This window comes from Cebidichthys violaceus, unplaced genomic scaffold (assembly GCF_023349555.1).
Source record: "Cebidichthys violaceus isolate CVI_PGR_0920_01 unplaced genomic scaffold, fCebVio1.0.p SCAF_1, whole genome shotgun sequence".
NCBI lineage: Eukaryota > Metazoa > Chordata > Actinopteri > Perciformes > Stichaeidae > Cebidichthys > Cebidichthys violaceus.
This window is the reverse complement of record NW_027176262.1, coordinates 19,020,187-19,040,205: the sequence shown is the minus strand read 5'-3', so window position 1 is coordinate 19,040,205 and position 20,019 is coordinate 19,020,187. Positions and strand designations below refer to the sequence as shown.

Sequence of the window (20,019 nt, the reverse complement as noted above, 5' to 3'; positions counted from 1 at the left end):
CAGGAATACAGATGAGAAAAGTTTACATGCATTCTCATTCACGGCCTCCAGAATTCCCTCAGTTTGTTCTCATCTTCCATCCTGAAACTGTTTCCTTCAGACTATCTGCCACACCTGATAGCCTCTGTCTTCACTGTGGCCGACTATTGCATCCAACAAACCAAGACCTCTGATCATGATTCAGCAACTACACCATGTAATTAAAAGAATCAAATTAACTAATTTAATAGCTTCATTACTTGTTCTTGCACATTGTTTGTCATCATTGCTAACAGTCTGTGCACTCATGCCTCATCAAATTACAAAGGCCTTCTCGGCTGCTCTGCTGGTTTGCAAATGAGGAGTCTGGACAGAGAGAACAGAGAAGACAGATGGAGAAGAAGAGATAAACACAAGGTGTTGGCGAGAAGAAGGCTATTGAGAGGGTTTCTGCTTAATTATGTAATGGAGCATGTAAGGGGCCTAATTGGAGGGCTCTGATCATATGCTACGCGCCACGGCATGCCTCTGCCACCTCACCGTGCCTCACCTCTGCAGCTCAGTATTTGTCAGGCCTCTCTATCATATTAAGTTCAACGAGGAGTGCTTTTGAATTATTCATTATTTGTGATGTTCACATAGTGTTACTGAAAAGTGGACATCAGAGATTCTGCCTAATATTCATCAGTGTACATTAATTATAGTAGAATCAAAAAGAAATAAAATAGACCAAAGGGAGGTGGGCTCCAGCTTGAAGGATGTGATTAAAAGGGCCAGACCAGCACCCATGTCAAGTTAATAGGTTTATATGAATAATGGAAGTGCAAAGGAAGGAGCTCAGTGTAAAAAGAGAGAGATGGGTTATGCTGTATCCCATCTCTCCATGCAAAGGCTCAGTCACAGAGCCACAATCCCTCCCTGTTTCCTGTCCCCAAACAATGGCATTGGAAATGAATGTGGTTTTTGTCCCATGGCACTTTAATCCCAGCAGCATGATGTCTTTGTCAACAGCAGAGGATTATTTTTATTTTTATTATTCTATTTTATGTCTAGAATGGTGAGAACAGTCAGTGGCAGTTGTGTGACTTTTAAATTGTGGGGGAAATGCACTGGGACAATACAGACTGCAGCAGCTTCCTGTTGAAAAAGGTCATGCAAAAAACATTTTCTGGGTAAACACAGATTTATATAGATCTTTCAAAAGACAAATTTTATATTTAAAATTCTGTTGCTTTGTATGTAGAACTATTGCTGTTGGTAGCTCAATATATCACATTTTCAAGAATATTGAGGCTTATTCTTAGCTCTGATCTTGACCTTTGAGCTACTTTCTACCCCGTAGATGTTTTTTTAGGCCAGGTTTTGATGAGAATTAAATTTGTAACATTTACAGACATGACACATACTTTGCCTTTCCTGTTGACTAAGCCTGTTGACTTAATGAAGGTGCAGGGCACACCATGACAACTCGTGATATCATCAGAGGGGCTGGGTCTTGGGATTGTGAATAAGGTGATAATGAATACAAACTCAGACTTGTTTTAAGAGCTCCACACCTCTGGCTCTACGCACTCCTTTTCATCTAAAAATGTTTTGAAATGAGCCTGAAATTTGATATAGTGTTGTGGACAAAAATGTGATCACATTCCTTTACAATTGTAAGATTATGTGACAGTATCACATATTTAACCTTATTTGAAAGGTTAGCTAAAGGTAAGACTTGGGCGAGTGCTACAGTGTTGGTTAAGGCTAGATGTTGTTTGTTTAAAAATGATTTTTGCTAAAAGATTTAAAAAAAGATCTTAACATGAGCTGGAATCCAATGAGAATGTTCTTTCTATTATGTAACATCAACCTCCAGCTTCTTCCTGGTTTTAGTCACGTCTCCTCCATTTAGTCCTTTCATGGTGGCGGATCAGATGTCTTCTACTTTAAAGGCACAATCTTTGATGCAAATGTGAACAAAAGGGTAGCCACACAAAAATCAAAGCACGAGACTGGAACCTGATATCGTTCTCAAACCGTATGGCAAGAACTAACACTAGACAACAACTACATCTACATTAAATAATATTTCAAAATACTGTTTAAGATTTTTGATATCTTTAATGTTAAGAAATAAAAACTCAGTATTGTGTGATTATAAACTGAGAAACACATAATATGGATTTAATATAATCTATTACAGATTGAATCATTAAGTGCACTTTCATTTTCAGATCTCACACTGATTGCACAAAATTTCATTACAGCAGGCTTCCATTGGAAAGTCCTTGAAACACAATAGCCGTGCTGTCAATGAGCAGATCTTGGTTGGTGCTTAATTTAATTCACCGCCTCTCAGTACTGAAGGTATCATTGGTACACTGAGTGTATTCTTACCCCCTAGATGCCGGCGGTGCAGCCAATTCTGGGGACTAGAGAGTGTTAGTGAGGGTGTCTGAGAGACGGAAGGTTAAAGGAAAGGCGGATGAATAGAGTAGGTGGAGAGGAGGTCACAGAGAAAGAGGAGTATATGCTCTCATACACACACTTGCACAGCCACACACACACACACGCAGAAACACACCGAGCAGGAGTGCTTGCGAGGCACAGCTGCTCTCCAAACACCACCATCCATCACCCACTGCAGTGTGACTGCATATGGCGTCTGCTTGAAACCCAGTCTACTACCTCACAACCAAAGCAACCTGTGAAGGAGAGAGAGTGAGACAGAGATGAAATGAAATGAAGAGACGGCGTGTGAGTGAATGAATCAGTTAGTATCCGGTGTGCAGGATATGGAGCTGAAGGTTGTTGGGAGTCAGTTTCTCTCTCAGTCTTTGTGCTTCTCTGGATGTGAGGAGAGAAGGGAGGGAGGTCAGCAAGAAGACACATTCAGATATGTTTACTTAAGCACAAGTAGCAATAAATCAATGTGAAATGACTCTATTACAAAGTAAGGCATGCAATCAAAATGTTCATTATATAAATAAAGTAAAGGAGGATTATTATTAAAAGTAAAAGCACACATGCAGAATGGACACTCAGAGTGTTATTTTAACTACTCTATTCTATTATACTCTTTTAATGCCACAGCTAGTCAAGATTGAGGTAATTTGAACTACTTAATATACTGTTGGTAGTTTAGGAAAGCTATAACAATGCATCATATTTTATAAGCTTTAAAAATCTTCATTTGCAAAGAAAATATAGCTGCCAAATAAATGGAATAGAAATACAATATTACCCTCTAAAATGTAATTAAAAGTAGGTTTAGGAGAATGAAATGAGTGTTGTTCAGAAAATGTCCATTACAATTTTTATCCCAAGCTGACATTTTCAAATGTGTTGTTTTAGTCCAAAACCAAAAACATCCTTATTTAACAAGCTGGAACCAAACAATGTTTAGCATTTGCAATTACAACATTCATAGCTGTATCCAAGTACAGTACTTGAGTAAATGTATTAAGTCCCTTTCCACCAGTGGTGGACACAAAGCAGAGGGGCAGGAGAACGAGGGTCTGGGGGAATGAGAGGGTTGTGTGAGGTGGTTACTGTATCTCCTGGGCGGAGATGAGAAGCAGCTGCTGAGCCCTCTGCTATTTCCAGCTCTCTCCTCTTCCTATCCTACCCTCTCATTTTCCAAAACACTGCTTTTTCACCCTCTGCCGGCCTGCCTCGCCTGGCTCATACCAAGTGATCCAGCAGCTCTGCCTCAGGCCGAGGTCCCGGCAAACCACTAAATGAGCAGTTATAGGACGGCTCCCAGCCCTCGTCGTGAAACCTTTCAACCCTCATTTGTGTGTTTTCAGTCCACCCATTCCTCGGCCATTCTGATCTGGACTTTGACCTAAACCTTCTATTCCTCCCTTCCTCTCTCCGCCTGGATTTCCATCTGTTTCTGATGGCAGTGTTTCTCCCTCAGCGTCTCGTCACACTGCCAGCCAATAAGCAATCGCTGTCCTTTTTAATCTTTCTTATGACCCCTGCACCATATGCTTACACACACACATGGTTTTCAACGAGCAGCTATTCATAGGAATTCACAAGATACCTTTCATGTAATTTATTTTTCCCCAGATCTGCTTTCCGTCAGCTCCTTCTATGAATAAAACATCTCCCAATTGAATTCATCAAGCAAATGATATCATTGACCTGCAGGGAGACAACCTTAAAAGAGTCACAGTGTGAAACCTGATTTTCTCCACTGCCATTTTGATTGCAGAGTTATAGGTTTGGCTACAGAGGAGGGATGAATCCCTCTTGGCTTCAGGTGCTCTGGCAGATGTTCAAGTGTCAAATGCCCTTTCTGTTATACTGCGGTAATAAAATGTAAAGGACCAGGCATCTATGAATTATTGAATCATGCCCTTTTTTCCACTCATCTCATCTGCTATTCCTTTTTTAGTCCCTCTAGACGGTTTATTGTTTCTAACCCTGGCTCTATTGTTAAGCAGTGACCTGGCAGGGGAGTAATTTTTTCTTTTTTGGACAGATTGGTGGTGTGACTAACAGGCGTATTGGTCCGTGTGATTTGCTGTTACAGTTGGCGAGTTCGTGAGTGACGTGCTTCTGGTTCCAGAGAAGTGCAAGTTCTTCCACAAGGAGCGTATGGACATGTGCGTCAGCCATCAGCAGTGGCACAGTGTGGCCAAAGAGGTAAGGAAGGAATTATTGCACAGGAAACAGTGGGAGGCTGAATGTCCGAGATAGCAGTGCAATGGAAAACAAAAGTCATGCAGGAAGAGGAAGTGTTAAGCATCAATTTGACTTTTAGAAATCAACTCTCATTACTTTCCAATCTTTCCTAGTCCCTCCATAAAACCTTTCCACCTGTCTCTGTGAGTCTCTGAGGGCCTCTGATCACAGGCTGGCTGGGAGCCCTCACAAATCAGCTCCTAATCAGATTAATGTTGTGGCTGTAACGCAGCTAATCCCCCATGGGCAGCTCCAGAGCGGGCCCCTGGGGGCCACTCTGACTACGACAGTCTGCTCTTGTCTCTCCCTGCCTCGTGCTTCCTGACTACTCTTACAAATCCAAGTATCGTCTGCAGCCTTAGATAATGCGACATCTCAAACGACCAGCGTTCAATAACAAATTAGTTTCAGCCAAGTAGTAACAAATCTTACCAGCAGGAAAATCTTGGTAAGAAAAATGACTCCCAAAACAATCTCAGCTCCCTCACCAACTGACACTGAGTTCTTAAACAGGCAGTTTCTCAGCAGCCTTCAGCTGCTATGTGAGGCACAGCATTGTTGAAAAATTGCACATCAGTTAAAGGACTACATGCCATTTTGGACGTGTGGCCCATTAATGGTTTTAGTCAGTATGTGATAAGAGAACTAGCTCCTCAATCATTTGTATGTTAGTATTCTGTAGGTGGATAGATGCAAGTGATTTACACAAATAGACTCTCTACCACTAGATAGCTAGTATACACCTGCCAAGATTGGTAAACCTAAAAGATAACGAATGCTGTCTTAGTAAAGATCTAAGACACTTAGCATACACGATAAAAGCTTAAACACTACGCAAATCCTTTTGAAAGTTATGCACAGGTATAGAATAATAAAATACACACATTAGAAAATGTGTACCAAACAGGGATTTTTTCTGACTTTATATTTTACTATATCCCTTAGATAGTTATATTTGGTTAGGGCTGGATGTGTACATACTGTTTTGCAGCTTTGTGGCTTGAAAGTAAAAGACAAGTTTCTCAAAAAGCTAAGGTCCACATTTGATGAATAATTGTCATCAAGCTGGCCAGACAAATTGAAACAAACATTCAACCTTATTTGTTGGTTTGATAATGTTGTTTTTTGTTGTGTTTTTTTTTTATATTCAGTTTTACATTATTTGAATATTATCAAGTAAATTGTTGAAATTTGGATAAAATAGAAAACATGACAATCCCATGAGGTGAACATTTGACTTTAAAGTAACATTCTTTATGCAAACCATGTTGTGTGCTTTGGACAAGAGGACATCATTTACTATAAACTGCAGGGAATACTGTCTTCTTGCAGAAGAACACGCCACTTTTGGATTCATGAAGTCATGAATAATTAAATATTGAATAATAGAGTTTTAAATCGGGGTATTTTATTTTCTCAAATCTATACAAACCAAAAGCCAAGAGACCTTACTGCAACATGTCAACAATATCATGTGACTGGATTAATTAAACCTCCACATCTTCCTCCCACCGTGACTCACACGCTCCTTCATCTGTCGATGTAGCCCTTTCCCTTGATGAATAAAGGTTAAACAAATGTCACCTTGTCAAAGCTAAAGTTGATACTATGAAGTAGTAAGAGGCCTAGAAACCACAGCAGCTTCATCAGTCTGAAGCGCCTGTGCCCATGTTCAGTGGATATCATCACTAGCTCACTTCTTCCACCCTGTCAGGCCTGTGCCAAGAGCTCCACGGTGCTGCACAGCTACGGCATGCTGCTGCCCTGTGGCATTGACAAGTTCCACGGCACCGAGTACGTGTGCTGCCCCTCCTCTCGCACCGGGGAGTCCGCTCCACCTTCCCTGCCCTCCCAGGAGGACGAGGACGAAGAGGAGGAGGTAGAGGACGAGGAGATTGACGACACCGACCTGGATGACGAGGATGCCGTCGAGGACAGGTGAGCAGTCTGTGGTTCTGTTCATGATCAAAGAATGTCTTTGAAATTTCGAACGTGATATCCCGTCTCTTGTGAAGGGCAGGTATTACTGGCCATCTGGATGAATTAAAGTGTCGTGACATTGACCTATGGCAGCTGCTCGGGCTTGTTTGATAAATCACTCCTCTTCCTGGCCTCCACCCCTTCACTCAATCACCTCCGCCTCCCTCCCTTCCTCAGTGAGACACCAGCTGATGAGGAGCCCACACTAAAGGAGGAGCCAGTGGACGAGGACGAAGACGAGGAAGATGAGGAGGAGTACCACTATGTCTATGAGGACGAGGAGGCAGATAAGGAGGACGAGTATGAGAAGAAAGAGAGCAGCAAAATGTCAGAGATCCAAGATGAGGACAAGACTCTGCAGGAAGTGAAAGGTTTGTAATGAGTAGTTTTAAATTACAATGTACTGTCCTCCCTTCTATCTCTCTTTCTCTCTCTCCCTTATTGGCTCTTTGCCTGCCACTTAAATATAATCAAACCTTTTTAAATTTTAATCTATAGGCAGTTATGATTAAATCTCAGCCAGACTGTAATTAGATAAGTGTATGCATCAGCAATACCCCTTTCTTCAGGTCACAGCAGACTACCATGCTGCTTTATCAGAGTACAAGGACAAATCATCCTGCCTCATTTGTAGCCAAACTGCCTCCAATTCCTGCACATGTACAAAATGAAGTGGCTCTGGTATTTTTTATTTATTTATTTTTTTTTATTATTGTTTTGTTTAATCATATTTGTAGATGTAGGTAAGGAGTGTTTGGTGGTAGTTTTCTGAGTGTGTTGTAATTGAGACTGGAATTAAGTGCTGCCCCTAGCGGCCAGATGATCTAACAAGCTGTCCCCTGGCAGCGGTGTGCACCCTGGAGGCTGAGACCGGCCCCTGCCGTGCCTCCATGCCCCGCTGGCACTTCGACATGAGCCAAAGGAAGTGTGTTCGCTTCATATACGGAGGCTGTGCCGGCAACCGCAACAATTTCGACTCAGAGGAGTACTGCATGGCCGTGTGCAAGCGCCTGAGTAAGTCTCACCAGACAGAGGCTGGTTAGACAACACCCCTCTATCTCTCTCTGTTTGTGTCTTTGCAGCAGACTCTTCACTGAAAACACTTCAGAATAATTTAGGTTTAGTCTGTCACTGACTTACAAGCAGAACACCTGTTCTGCAGTCTTTAGCTGTCACTCATCAAATCACTACCGCTGGTATTACCATGTCACTTCCACAACAACTGAATTCACTCAAGATCATTTTAATTTCCTATATTATTATTTACTGATACATTAAGTGCTGCAACTAATGAGAATTTTTAGTCATTATAATATGTCAGTTATTTTTAATTTAAATTGTTTCGGCTAGATAATGTTGCATGTTGCTTGCTTTGTCAGGCCAACGTTTTTTAACTCAAAGATATCTATTTTTAAATTATTTAAAACAAAGTACCAGATATTCACAATTAAGAAGCTAGAAGATTTGGTGTTTTCGCTTGATAGATAACTTTAATTTATCCAAATTGTTGCTGATTTATTTTCTGTCAATAGATTAAATAATGAATAGTTTAGCACTGTATCACTGAATAAAATGTCAATTAGCATCCAGATGTTCACTAATAAATCTTAATGTTTTCATTTATGGCACACACTGGCTCATTAGTTTTAGTTAATTTTCTACTAAACTGGAACTGTCAATACTAACTATATCTGACAGAAAGTAAGCAAGTCTATATATCAGAGATATCTATTTTAAAAGAACAGTTTGTTCATACCAATGTGCTGTTCCATTGGATTTTTGGTCAGATTCATACTCTTCTCTTATCATGTAACTACTTACTTATCATGTGATATTTAATCATGATTCTGTCAATTTTAGACTGTTGTGTCTTGAGGCCAATGTCTTCTACAGCTGCCTTTTTGTGTTGCTCATAGTAATGCATTGAAATAAGTATGATTTTCGTATCTGCAACAAAACTATTGTATTGGAATTGAAGAATTTCAAATAATACGCCCAACTATCACTACAGGTCAAGAACTCCCAAGTAAGTTTTCAATTGGGATAAATTTAAGTAAAAACTCCAAAAACACCTTCTTCCTTCTTAATTTAGTGTTCATTCATATGCATGCAAATTCCAAACATACTTGCTAGACTTTTGTTTTCTTCTCTGTTTGCCTGTCAGTGTTCTGTCCTGCCATTTGTTTCTTGTTTCTGTCTGTCTGCCTGTAAACAACCTGTCTGTCTGCTCACAGACCACTGCCACTACTTTAGCTAGAACCCCCAACATATGTCAGAAATCACAGTTTTTTGCACTTTACAATGACTCACGTTTAATTAGTTGAAACGCAGTTCATGGCCAAAATTGGTCTTTTGCATGTCAGAAAATAAAACAAATTGTGGGAGCTGCAGCAGTAAAGGTCAGAGCAGGAGCTATGCGTTTATCCGTTAACCTGTGCCTCCTGTTTTTGATGGTGAGGTGAAATGATGAGGTCTCTTCCTGTTTGCAAGCCTGGAGCGATATAGTTTTTGCGAGTTGCAGCGGTGCAGGGAGTGAGTCCTGCGTGACTGTATAGCGAGGAACCCAGAACAGAGCCCTCTGGCTTCGCCCCAGATGACCCAGCCATCAAACACAGAGATATTTCCATTAGTGTTGGAGACGCAATCTGTCAGCAGAAAGCCAATAGGAAGATGAAAGGAATTCAAAAGGAAAGACTGTCAGATTCTTTTACATTTATCAGAGTTACTGAGGGTGGAAGAACGCCAATGAGAGCAGTGCTTCTGGGAGGATTTTTGTCCAACTTCAATCTGCATTCCACTTTAAACTCTCTCTCTCTGTCGCTCTCTCTCTCTCTCTCTCTCTCTCTCTCTCTCTCTCTCTCTCTCTCTCTCTCTCTCTTCACTCTCTCTCTCTTCCCAGTTGTCGTTCGGTCTTTGTCTTTCTGCCTACTTGCGTCTGCCTGGATCAGCCAGTCTGCCTCTTTGTCTGTATCTGTGTTTGTCTGTCTGTCTGCATGTTTGTCAGTTTGCAGCCCTGTCCACTCACCATCTGTTTCTGAATTTGCAGCCATGCCACCGACTCCTCAGCCCACTGATGATGTGGACATCTACTTTGAGACACCAGCCGATGACAAGGAGCACAGTCGCTTCCAGAGGGCCAAGGAGCAGCTGGAAATCAGGCACCGCAACCGCATGGAGAGGGTGAGTCGAGGACACCGCTCCCCTAATTAAAGAGGCAATATGTAAAATTTGTGTGCTAAATTGCACAATATGAACATAATATACACAACCATTCAGGAAAAGGTTCCTGTTTCAGTGTTAAGTGCACAATGATGCAGCTTAAAACAGCTGAGAGGAGCTTCTGCCTAAGAGAATATTCGGTTTGATCGCTAAGTATTCCTTTGTGCAATGGAAGGCTTTCTTTTCCATTCATCTACATTTACAAAAATCACTGTTGGACGCACTTTGAGTGAACAGGTGCAGTAGCAACACCTTGCATCCGGCTTCATTTCCGTTTCTCTCACGCCAGGTAAGAAAAGAGTGGGAAGAAGCTGATCGCCAGGCCAAGAATCTGCCCAAGGCTGAGAGGCAGACATTGATCCAGGTAAGACACTGATCCTTCCCCCCGGGAGTCCCTCCTTTGTCCCTTTGTTTAGGTAAGATATGACGGCTTACAGGCCCTAGGTCCCTCACTCCCTGTGCCATTAAAGATCACTTTTCCCTGGCTGCTCTATCTTTATCGCTTTAAGGCTAAATTAGGGCACTGTCTGAATGGGGAGACTTCTAAATGAGTCCCCAACTCCCCTGACAAGCCTAAGAGGCGACATGAGTGAAACCAGAAGACGTATTTACTTTTTTTTTTTTTTTTTTTAACAAAAATTCAAAAGAGCTTTGTTATGCCACACTGTTTAGGGTGCATATACATATTTATACATGTGTATGATTTTGTTTGTAGCACTTCCAAGCCATGGTGGAGTCCCTGGAGGAGGAGGCAGCCAGCGAGAAGCAGCAGCTGGTGGAGACTCACCTCGCCCGGGTGGAGGCCATGCTGAATGACCGGCGCCGTCTGGCCCTGGAGAACTACCTGGCTGCACTGCAGGCTGACCCCCCCAGGGTAAATGCCACACACTGGCCTCTGAGTTCATCTTTTATCCTCTCCTCACCTCTTCGTCTGTCTATTGCTTTTCCCTCCCCTCAGTGTGATTCACATTCACACACACACATTGCTATCAGACATCAGACATATCTATCGAGAAGGAATTGCTGTATCTAGAAAAACACACAACCCAAAATCCTCCATGAGCACAAAGTCAATCACATTTGAACCCACAGCTATAATCTCTGTGTTAAGTTTTTTTATAATCCTTTTATCTAATAGTCTTTTGATCTACAGTTTGGCAATCTGTTTCAAGGAACTTGTGACTTCTCTAACCACCAGTGTTGGGCTTGTCTCCCAAAGAGGTCTAAATTATAATCCCGCTTCTGTTACACCTCAAAAATTCATCTGTGGTGTGAAGACTTTATGTCATGTCATATAACAGATTTTTTTTGCACCTCACATTTGACGATGAAAGTGTGGGGGAAAGAAAATGTATTTTAAAGTTATTTTTCATCTCAAGTAGCACAAAATGTGTTTACTGCTAAGTGTTTTTGAGTCATATTGTTTCATCGTTTCATGGTTTATTAACTAAAATCAAATAAATCTAAAATCTTAATGAAGACATGAAAAGGAAGAACATAAACATGACTTTAATAACTATGAAATTAGAAGAGAACAATTGATTGATACAACTTCAGAGAAGAAACTGCTGTCATGTCACTTACTGTATATCGACACAAGACATCATACTGATCTCGTGAAGAGTCAGTATTACACAGACATGTTTGTTGAGGCTGTCTCACCACCCAACACTATAAACCACCCTTCTTCTTCCCACTCCATGTCCCGCTCAGCCCCACCGCATCCTGCAAGCCCTCAGAAGGTACGTCCGCGCAGAGAACAAGGACCGCCAACACACCATCCGCCACTACCAGCATGTCCTGGCTGTGGATCCTGAGAAGGCTGCTCAGATGAAGTCGCAGGTCAGTGTTTTATCCGGATTTGACTTTGGTGAAAATGGCCAGGGCCCAAGGTGATGTCTTGATGTTGCTTGTTTTGTCCAATCCATCCATCAAAAGCTCCTAAATATTCTATTTACAAAGAGAGAAAAGCATCAAATCCACACATTTGAGAAGCTGTAACCAGCATATGTTTGGCATTTATGTTGGAATTAATTATCTTAGATTTATACAATTAATTATCAACTGTGAAGTCCTTTAGGTCTTTACAGTTCAATTTGGTTAATTGGTACCTTCCAATAATTTGAAGTTTTGCATCATTTCAACGATAGCTTCAACAAACTGTATAGGAGGCTGTGTCACTAAATCTGAAAGCTCATGCAGAGCCACTCAAGATCCTACACTCCTCCTATTCCCGCTCAGACAGGGAAGGGATAATGATGTCTCAGCCTGCTCCTCTCTGCCCTATTACTAAGTGTGTAGGAGGTAAAAAGAGTGTGCGTTTCTCTGAGTTGAAGCCCAGGAGGAGTGAGTAGGCTCAACTGACGGAGGGAGGGCATGTGTTTCATTCACTTAAGCCTCAGCCGAAGATTAACATTGCGCAGGTCTTGTATAATGCTGGACTCTGAGCCGCTGCACAGGGATTTGGCTGGAAGCTCCTCTGTTAGATGTACTCGCCTGTTTGTGTCAGAGCCCTTCGACACCATTTGTAGTCATCCTCCACCATTACAGATAACACAGCAGATGGATGAAACAACATTGTGAGGAGGGGAAGGGACATCAGGGTTACTATTTGGATGAATCGTAGGATCTGGGAGGCGGTGAGCCTCTGTGCTCAGTCATGGGAAGCCAATCTGTATCGTCGGGCTCTAGCAGTGTTTACTTGTCAAGCTCCTGTGTATTTCTTCACCCAGCCAATCCTTCAGCATGTTCAAATCTGCATTTTCAGTGTTTGCAACAATTTTTGGATTTGACGTGTGACTTATAAGTGCATTACACAAAGAGTCCTTTGTAAATAGAGGGCATGCTGGGCTTTATATAACTGTGTTATGTGACTTTCTGGGATCAAGATGATTCTTTGTTTTTATAAAAGCCTGACCTGTTTAGCTTAGGAGAGGTTTCTCCAACACTGGGACATATAATCGTCATAATGAGGATTGTTTGTTGAACATCAACAGGAAGATGCCACAGGGGCTGCGGCTTACTTTTAATGGGAAAAGGTGCATTATTGCCATCTGTTGCCGGCTCTGGTGCACTGCAGCCATGTGTTGGAAGATTAAAACAGTCAATCATCATAGTGGGAAATAAACACCAGTTAACTGCCAAGAGCTGGTCAGCTTTGTCAGTGGCTGGTAGTTTTTCATATTCTGCCAACCAATTTGGCAGCAGAAAGGTGGAAATGTTCCTCCTCTCTTAGCATCATATTGCTCGTAGAAACCATATTTAGGAGACTGGAGAATTTTTGGAATACACAAAGTCTTGTATCCGTTCGATCAAAAGAGTTTGTTGTTTTACCCAGAGTGTACTGGTGATCATTGGGACTGACAGGCAGTAGATCCTGTCAAGTCAGTTCAGAGCCTCAAGACTGATTTGAATATCACATGCAGCAACTTGTCTGCAAGCTGGTTGGCTGCGAGCGAGTCTGAGTTCATCTTAAGAAAATATGCTCTCGAGCAGAAAGCACATTTCTGACGGTTGTGTTTACATTTGTGAACATGTGCAACCCTCTCTCTTAAGAACATTTATATTCTGGTCAGAGAACAGCTAGCTGTCTGTCCTCAAATGTGTGCTGTATAGTCATTTATTACATATATGAAATTGTAAAGTCTTTTTCTTGGTTGCACCGATTAATCCAAATTGTAATTGTTTTCATTTTGCACATGTGGCAATGGTTGATGTTGTTTACTAAATGAAGGATCTACATGCATAACAACTTCTTCTTCTGCTTCTTCATCATCTGCTGTCTCCTTTATCATATGTGTTGTTGTGTTGTTCTTCATCTTTCTGTTTGGTTTGTATTTTCTCTTCCTGCTGACACCTGTTTCTGAAGATAAATTTCAATTTTCTCATATGCATTATCTCATCGCGCCACCATGTTTTTCCTGCTTCTCTGTGCAAATCTCCAAACATGAAAGCCAAGACTGTAATCTGTGAATCTATTAGGTGACAAAACTTGTATCCTCGCCAGTTAAGCAATAAACTCAAGAGAATTTCAGGGGGATTTTCTGGGATAAGTGTGTATTTTCTGATTTATTAATCTTAGCTTCTGAATAAATTCTATTGGGATGAATGTTATATTCTAATAGTTGGCAAATCACTCAATGGATTAGTGTTGAAAAGATTATTCAGTTAATGGATTTGTCATATGCCATAAAATGATTCATCAATAATTTTAATGAATGATTCATCATTTTAGTCGCTTTGGATAAAAGCGTCTGCTAAATGACTGTAATGTAATGTAATGGACCTGGAAAGACAAAACTTACAATGGACATTTTCTGTGTTTTATGGCATTCTACCGACTAAACAATTCATCCATTAATAATTAGAATTAAGTTTTATCTAAAATGACAATAATTTGCTGCCATCCTGGATGTAAATCGGAACATTTTGTCTTTTTTTTTTTTTAATTATCCATAATAAAAAAAAATGTCTGTACAGTGAAGCAGTTTTACTTTGTTGTCATCATAAAAATACAGCAGGATTTTGGTTATATGACACCCTTTTTGTCTGTTTTTCCAACACCAGGTAATGACCCACCTGCGTGTGATCGAGGAGAGGATGAACCAGAGTCTCTCTCTGCTTTACAAAGTACCTTATGTGGCTGAGGAAATTCAGGATGAAATTGGTGAGTCATGTTCAGTCAGAAGCCCCAAGGCAGCTTGGAGGAGGGACAGTGTGCTGTAATAAAAATGAAGTGAAATGAAAACAGTGATGGAATTCGCACGTGTGCCAGACAGATAAAGCCAATACATCACATTTCCTCTGACCCTGTCTTCTCTTCGTGCAAAAAGAAACACAAATTTAGATGGAGACTAGTAGACAAGCTTCAGCACTGTCTGGAAACCAATTATCATAGACACAGAGAACAGCATTGTCTTTTTCTCAGTATGAATTTGTGCAAGGAAATATAATACTGCTACTGCGCTTTGTTTTTAAGGGTCTCTGCTCACCAGCTCTCGTTTTTACAATTAGATCTAAAGCTGGAAACTGTATTTGGAATGGATTTATTTCCAGTGCTACAATTTAAGACAGGCAATTTGGTATTTTGGTTCATTAAAAGAACCATAACATGGTGTTGCAGCGCAGATTAAAGTGGAGCGGGTGCAGTGACAGAACTGGGTCACAGCTTTCACCATGCAGCATCCTGGTGGGAGATGTGCAGATTTACATGGAAAATAGCTCTCAGAAAAATAGTAATTGGTAGTTAGCAGAAATGGGAACAGACGTCTCTTGCAGCAGCAGCTCTGTTAACAATAATTGGTGAAACTCTCATTTTACACATTGCTGCCATGGTTGACAGGTGTTAGCATGTGACAGGCCATCTCATACTCTTTCATTTGCCCTTTTCTGCAGACGAGTTACTCCAGGAGCAGAAAGCTGACATGGACCAGTTCCTGTCGTCTATCTCTGAATCACAGCCAGATGTCACCGTGTCGTCAGAGGAGAGCGTGGAGGTCCCCGTTTCCGAGGGCAAGCCCTACCGGCCCTTCCAGGTCACATCCTTGGGGTCCCGTTTAGAGCCAGAGGGTGAGCAGCTCCAGCCCCAGTCACAAGCAGCATCATGAACAACACTGTGGCTGTGTGGAGAACAATAGGTCATACACATAAGTCTCTCTGAAGGAGATTGGTGACGAAGCACGCCAGAACTGTTGCACAGTGAGGGAGAATAGGTTTACAATGTGTTTTATGCCGATGCAAATGTGTTGTGGAGCCATGGGTTTGGACTTATCTGTGCATGCACAGTTCCCTGTGGCCTTAAACGCAGCACTACTGAAGTGCAGATAAATGCACAAAGCCTCAGGCTTTGGTGCTGAGCTGGAGCCAAAAGCTTTGGGTAATAAATGAGCAGTTATGGCTCTCATCTTTGTCACTTCTCTGCCAAACAAAAGATTGAATACTCAACGAGAGGAAAGAAAGTAATGGATCGAACGCTTCCGGCAAGATGGAAGGCAAATTACAAGTAAATCCCCAAGGAACATTTGGTACACATGCCAACACCCCAGAGGGCTGAGACCGAGCCAGCCAATTTTGAAATTGCTCCCTTTTTTTTTTAGTTTGGTTGTCTCAAATTTATTTTCAGACTCTTTCCTGCTGGACTCTTTTCTTATTCAATTAACACAGCTTGATAATCCTGCCTTTTCTCTTCTCACCTAAGTTAACTCTCTTCTCTCCTTCCCCATTTCTGTTCTTTTTTTCTGTTGCTCATTTCTAACGCCAAGGCGATCTATCAGACTCCCCACGTGCCTTCAAGAAAGGTTGGTGCCTCTGTTGCGTCTTGTTTTTCTGCAGCCCCCTGCCCCTTCCTTCTCCCATCTTCTTTTTTGGTCCACTGCTCTCCTTTCCTTTGGTGCAATTTGGGATCCTCTCTCTCCCACCATTTCTATTTTATCAAAAGCCATCTGGTGGTTCATTTTCTCCTTTTTTTTTTGATGACTCACATGGGCTGCGTGGTTGGGTTTCAGTTGCTCTTCTGCTTTTCATCATACTAGGATTATCACCTCATGCTGAATAGCAAAGCAGTGGTAGAGAACAGTCCTAGCCAGCTCCCCTCTCAGAGAGACTCTCCAGTCGTGTGTTCGCTGTCATCCCGTCCGCAGTGCATTTGTCAAACCACCTTGCTTAATTATTCCTCCTCCCGCACATTCATTTCCCTCATCAGTCGCCCTCTTTCTGACAGGAGCTGTGTGATTTAGTGGCCCTGTCTGAGGCTCAGTGTTTCCGCTGCTGACCCACAGCCCAATCTTAATTGCCCCAATTTGTCCTCTAAAATCTGAGACAGCGATGTGGTTACATCACCTGTTTAGTCTGATCTGGGCTTAACCCTGTGATCTTACTCAGTGAACACAGAGACACCTTCCATTTGTTGTTGAACCTAAATTGATGCACAACTTCCTCTGCTGTTTTGTTTTTTTCATAGAACTTTGTCCCTCTGCTGCTGCTTTTGCATTTTTACTAGTCCAACATTACAGTTATGGAGAACAAGAGAGAAAAGCAGCAAGAATTTCAACTTTCTGACCCAGTGAATATTTGACACATGTACCTATAAGTGATTAATTGTCGATTAATGGACTAATTGTTTCAGCACTTTTTCAAATCCATTCAGATGAGAGGTCACATTGCTCCCGTAGAGGTCACTCCCATTGTGCTGTGTGTTATTGTGGCTCGCTGCGACACTATGTGCACCCTGCAGTACCATCTGATAACCTGCCAGAGTTTCAGACGTCACTCCTGCTTGAGTGAGGATTGCAAATACACATCATTGTTCCTCGCGTAATCCAAAGGCAATTGTACTAACCGTGAGCGTTTGGCTTTGGCTGACTAGCAACAGCAGCAGACAATAAGTCAACGCCAGACTCATTGCTGCTGTACATTCAGGAGGACCCGGCCCTCACTACCCCGCTCACGCTCTCTTCTCTAATGCCATGAATAAATCATGAACTATCTGTTGTGTGTATATTAATAGATCCTATGCCTATACCAGAAGCCATCAATCTAACATGCATATTTGGTTCAGCCACTCACTGAAACCCACAGTTTTTTGTTAACTATGAAGGATTAGATGAGGAACTTCAGTGATGCAGAGTTTTGACCATGAAATTGGAAATAAGTGAGGGATACAAAATACCTGGATGACCTCTAATTGTTTAGAAATGTTTAATTTAATTAGTCAATAGGTATTTATAGAGCAGCTTTATGCAAACCACCCCTTGTGAGAGGGCCTTTGTAGAAAATGTATGGTCAGTGTCATGTTGGCGTCACAGTGCTCACACTGTGCAGAATGGAAGAAAGGGCTTTGTTGTCACCAGTGCACTAAGGAGACTGACGTGACATTTGTGAGGAGAAGAGCTGGATATCTATGTGCAGCTGTCCACAATCAATACCACCATCCCCTTTTGTTTGTTTTGTTTGTGCTGCTCTGCTGTTATTGACTGCGCTCCTTCACCTCCTGCAGGCTCCGCCATGTCTGGTTTAGACGGCCTGATAGGTGCTGAGGAGAGAATCATCAACAGCAAACCCAAAATCAGCAACAATGTGGTAAGAGCTTCGCTGTCACTTTTATCATTCTGTTTGTGCCTCAAAGCTTTTTTTAACTTTCCAACTTGCTTAACACGTGAACTGAGAGCAGCATTGTTAAAGCCGGTGATATTCTGCAAAGATATTTAATTGTATTTCCTTTGTTAAATATTCTAAAAAAGACAACTCTCTGGACAGTTTAATTTCATTACCTCGACCTCAGATCGAAGCAATTGAGCTGATGATTGAGTCATTAATTTAGTTCATACAACGCTTTCACATAGCTCTCTTAAGTTCAACATTAATCAGTCAGATTATTCCAGTAACTATGTTGTCATAGTTACAACTATCTCACACTGGGCTATTTGCGTGTCTCTCTTTGGCCTCTGCCAACCGACCCTCATTCAGATCAACTCCACACTTTGTTCCGCAGTCATCGCATGCTACCTTTCTTCGTCAGACACACTATTCCCCCTCTTGGATTTTCAAACTATGCTTGGCTGCAGAATGTGTGCTGTGTTTCGCATGCTAATCCAACACCCAACTGCAAAGCTGTGTATTTGTGTGTGAATATGAGTCGTGCAAGTTTTTGAATGCATGCATGTTTCGTTTTTGGAAGTGCCAGTCTTCTTAGACGGCGCAATCTGAGGTTAAAAAAATAAAATGTCTTATCGTGATCATTTTTCCCCCCCGTGGGAAACAGACTCTGGACTGCTCTGTCTCTGCAAACAGCAGATCTTTAATTCTGCCTCCTGAACACACCTACTTCCACTCACAACGCTTCTTCTTTAGATGAGAGCTCTCAGTAATGAGTGGCTGTTTAGAAAGACATGTTAACTGTGTGCCTAGATGAGAGTCTGTTGTTGATGCTTGCAAACCCCCTCCCTCTCTCCTTCCAGTCTGTACAAGACAGCTCCAAGTGTATCATCACCCAAACACAGATAATCTTTACAGTTTACTTCGCTGCACATTCACACCCTCTCACTTTCCGCCTGCCTATCTCTCTCTATCTCACACACGCACTGTGGTGAGTGTAACCTGGGCTCCCCTGTCTGTGTTGACAGGTGATTGATGAGTCTCTGGATGTTAAAGAAGTGGTTTACAGTGCAGAGAGAGTCAGCGTTATGCATGATGATGAGCTGGTGAGTATAGCGGTGCCCTCCACAGGGCTCTTTGGGGAACTGTAGTCATCAGTAGTGGGGAGAGGATGAAAGAAGGAGGGAGTGTGCAAATAAACTAGTTCTGCAGCGGAATTAAAACATAAAAACACAGATTGGGAACAGATCACAAATCCCCTCTCGTTTTTTTTCTGTTCAGGCTAATATGTTTTGGTTATTTCTGCATGGGAGCATGTTTGTTATGTGATTGTATCTGAATGTACACATTTAAAATCTCAGTGATATGATACGATGAATGTGAACCCACACAAACTGAGTGTGCTCAGTTTATGTGTGAGAATGAGCAGTAAAAAAAGATTCCCCAGTGGCTGTCTACATATGATTAGTTTGTGTCATATGTGCCAGATTACATTGTGAAGATGAGTGTAGGTGACTGTGGTTGTGTGTTTTTACTGAATTGGCCAAGATATTACGCAATCTTCCACAAAGACACATTTCATGCATGTGTACACACTATCACAAGTCGATCATTTCTTACATTGGCTTATATTTTAAAGGGAAAATCTTGTATTTGTCAACCTGGGTGATAATCTTATGTCTTTTCATTATGACCATTGATCAAGATAACAATTCACTCACAGACTCCCCTGGAGATATTTGGGAACACAGATTCCAGCAAAAACAATATTAATTAGATGGGAAGTGCGAGCCTATTGCAGCATTGCAAAAAGACTTCAAATTCACAGAAATCCTTGCAAATAGTTCTATTTGAGTCCGACTGAAGCAGATCCACGTCATGCACGTTAGAGAAGTAGCAGCCGCAAACACGAGAAGATAGTTTGTGTCAGTATGTTTCCAAATTGCAAAATGCGGTTAGGCCCGATAACTACGTTGTCTACTTATACTACATATGGACATGACCTTTTTTCTGACCTCAATTAAAACTTGCATTTACGTGGCTGTTTTTTTAAATAAGAATGTCGCCAAC

At 41.7% G+C, this 20,019-nt stretch overlaps 1 protein-coding gene across 5 annotated transcripts in view; it reads left to right on the top strand.

Moving 5' to 3' along the window:
- The window catches only part of aplp2 (amyloid beta (A4) precursor-like protein 2), a 51,217-nt gene that overhangs the window by 27,994 nt on the left and 3,204 nt on the right, over positions 1 to 20,019 (top strand). Inside the window, exons 4-16 of one of the 5 annotated variants that reach the window (XM_068713835.1) lie at positions 4,508 to 4,620; positions 6,374 to 6,597; positions 6,817 to 7,010; positions 7,486 to 7,653; positions 9,686 to 9,819; positions 10,148 to 10,222; positions 10,574 to 10,732; positions 11,572 to 11,700; positions 14,425 to 14,524; positions 15,253 to 15,426; positions 16,119 to 16,154; positions 17,852 to 17,934; positions 18,978 to 19,055. In XM_068713835.1, the coding sequence (XP_068569936.1) occupies positions 4,508 to 4,620; positions 6,374 to 6,597; positions 6,817 to 7,010; positions 7,486 to 7,653; positions 9,686 to 9,819; positions 10,148 to 10,222; positions 10,574 to 10,732; positions 11,572 to 11,700; positions 14,425 to 14,524; positions 15,253 to 15,426; positions 16,119 to 16,154; positions 17,852 to 17,934; positions 18,978 to 19,055 (1,667 nt within the window). The remainder of the gene's footprint in view (positions 1 to 4,507; positions 4,621 to 6,373; positions 6,598 to 6,816; positions 7,011 to 7,485; positions 7,654 to 9,685; positions 9,820 to 10,147; positions 10,223 to 10,573; positions 10,733 to 11,571; positions 11,701 to 14,424; positions 14,525 to 15,252; positions 15,427 to 16,118; positions 16,155 to 17,851; positions 17,935 to 18,977; positions 19,056 to 20,019) is intronic. The other 4 variants (XM_068713853.1, XM_068713865.1, XM_068713844.1 and 1 more) reach the window with 4 other exon arrangements.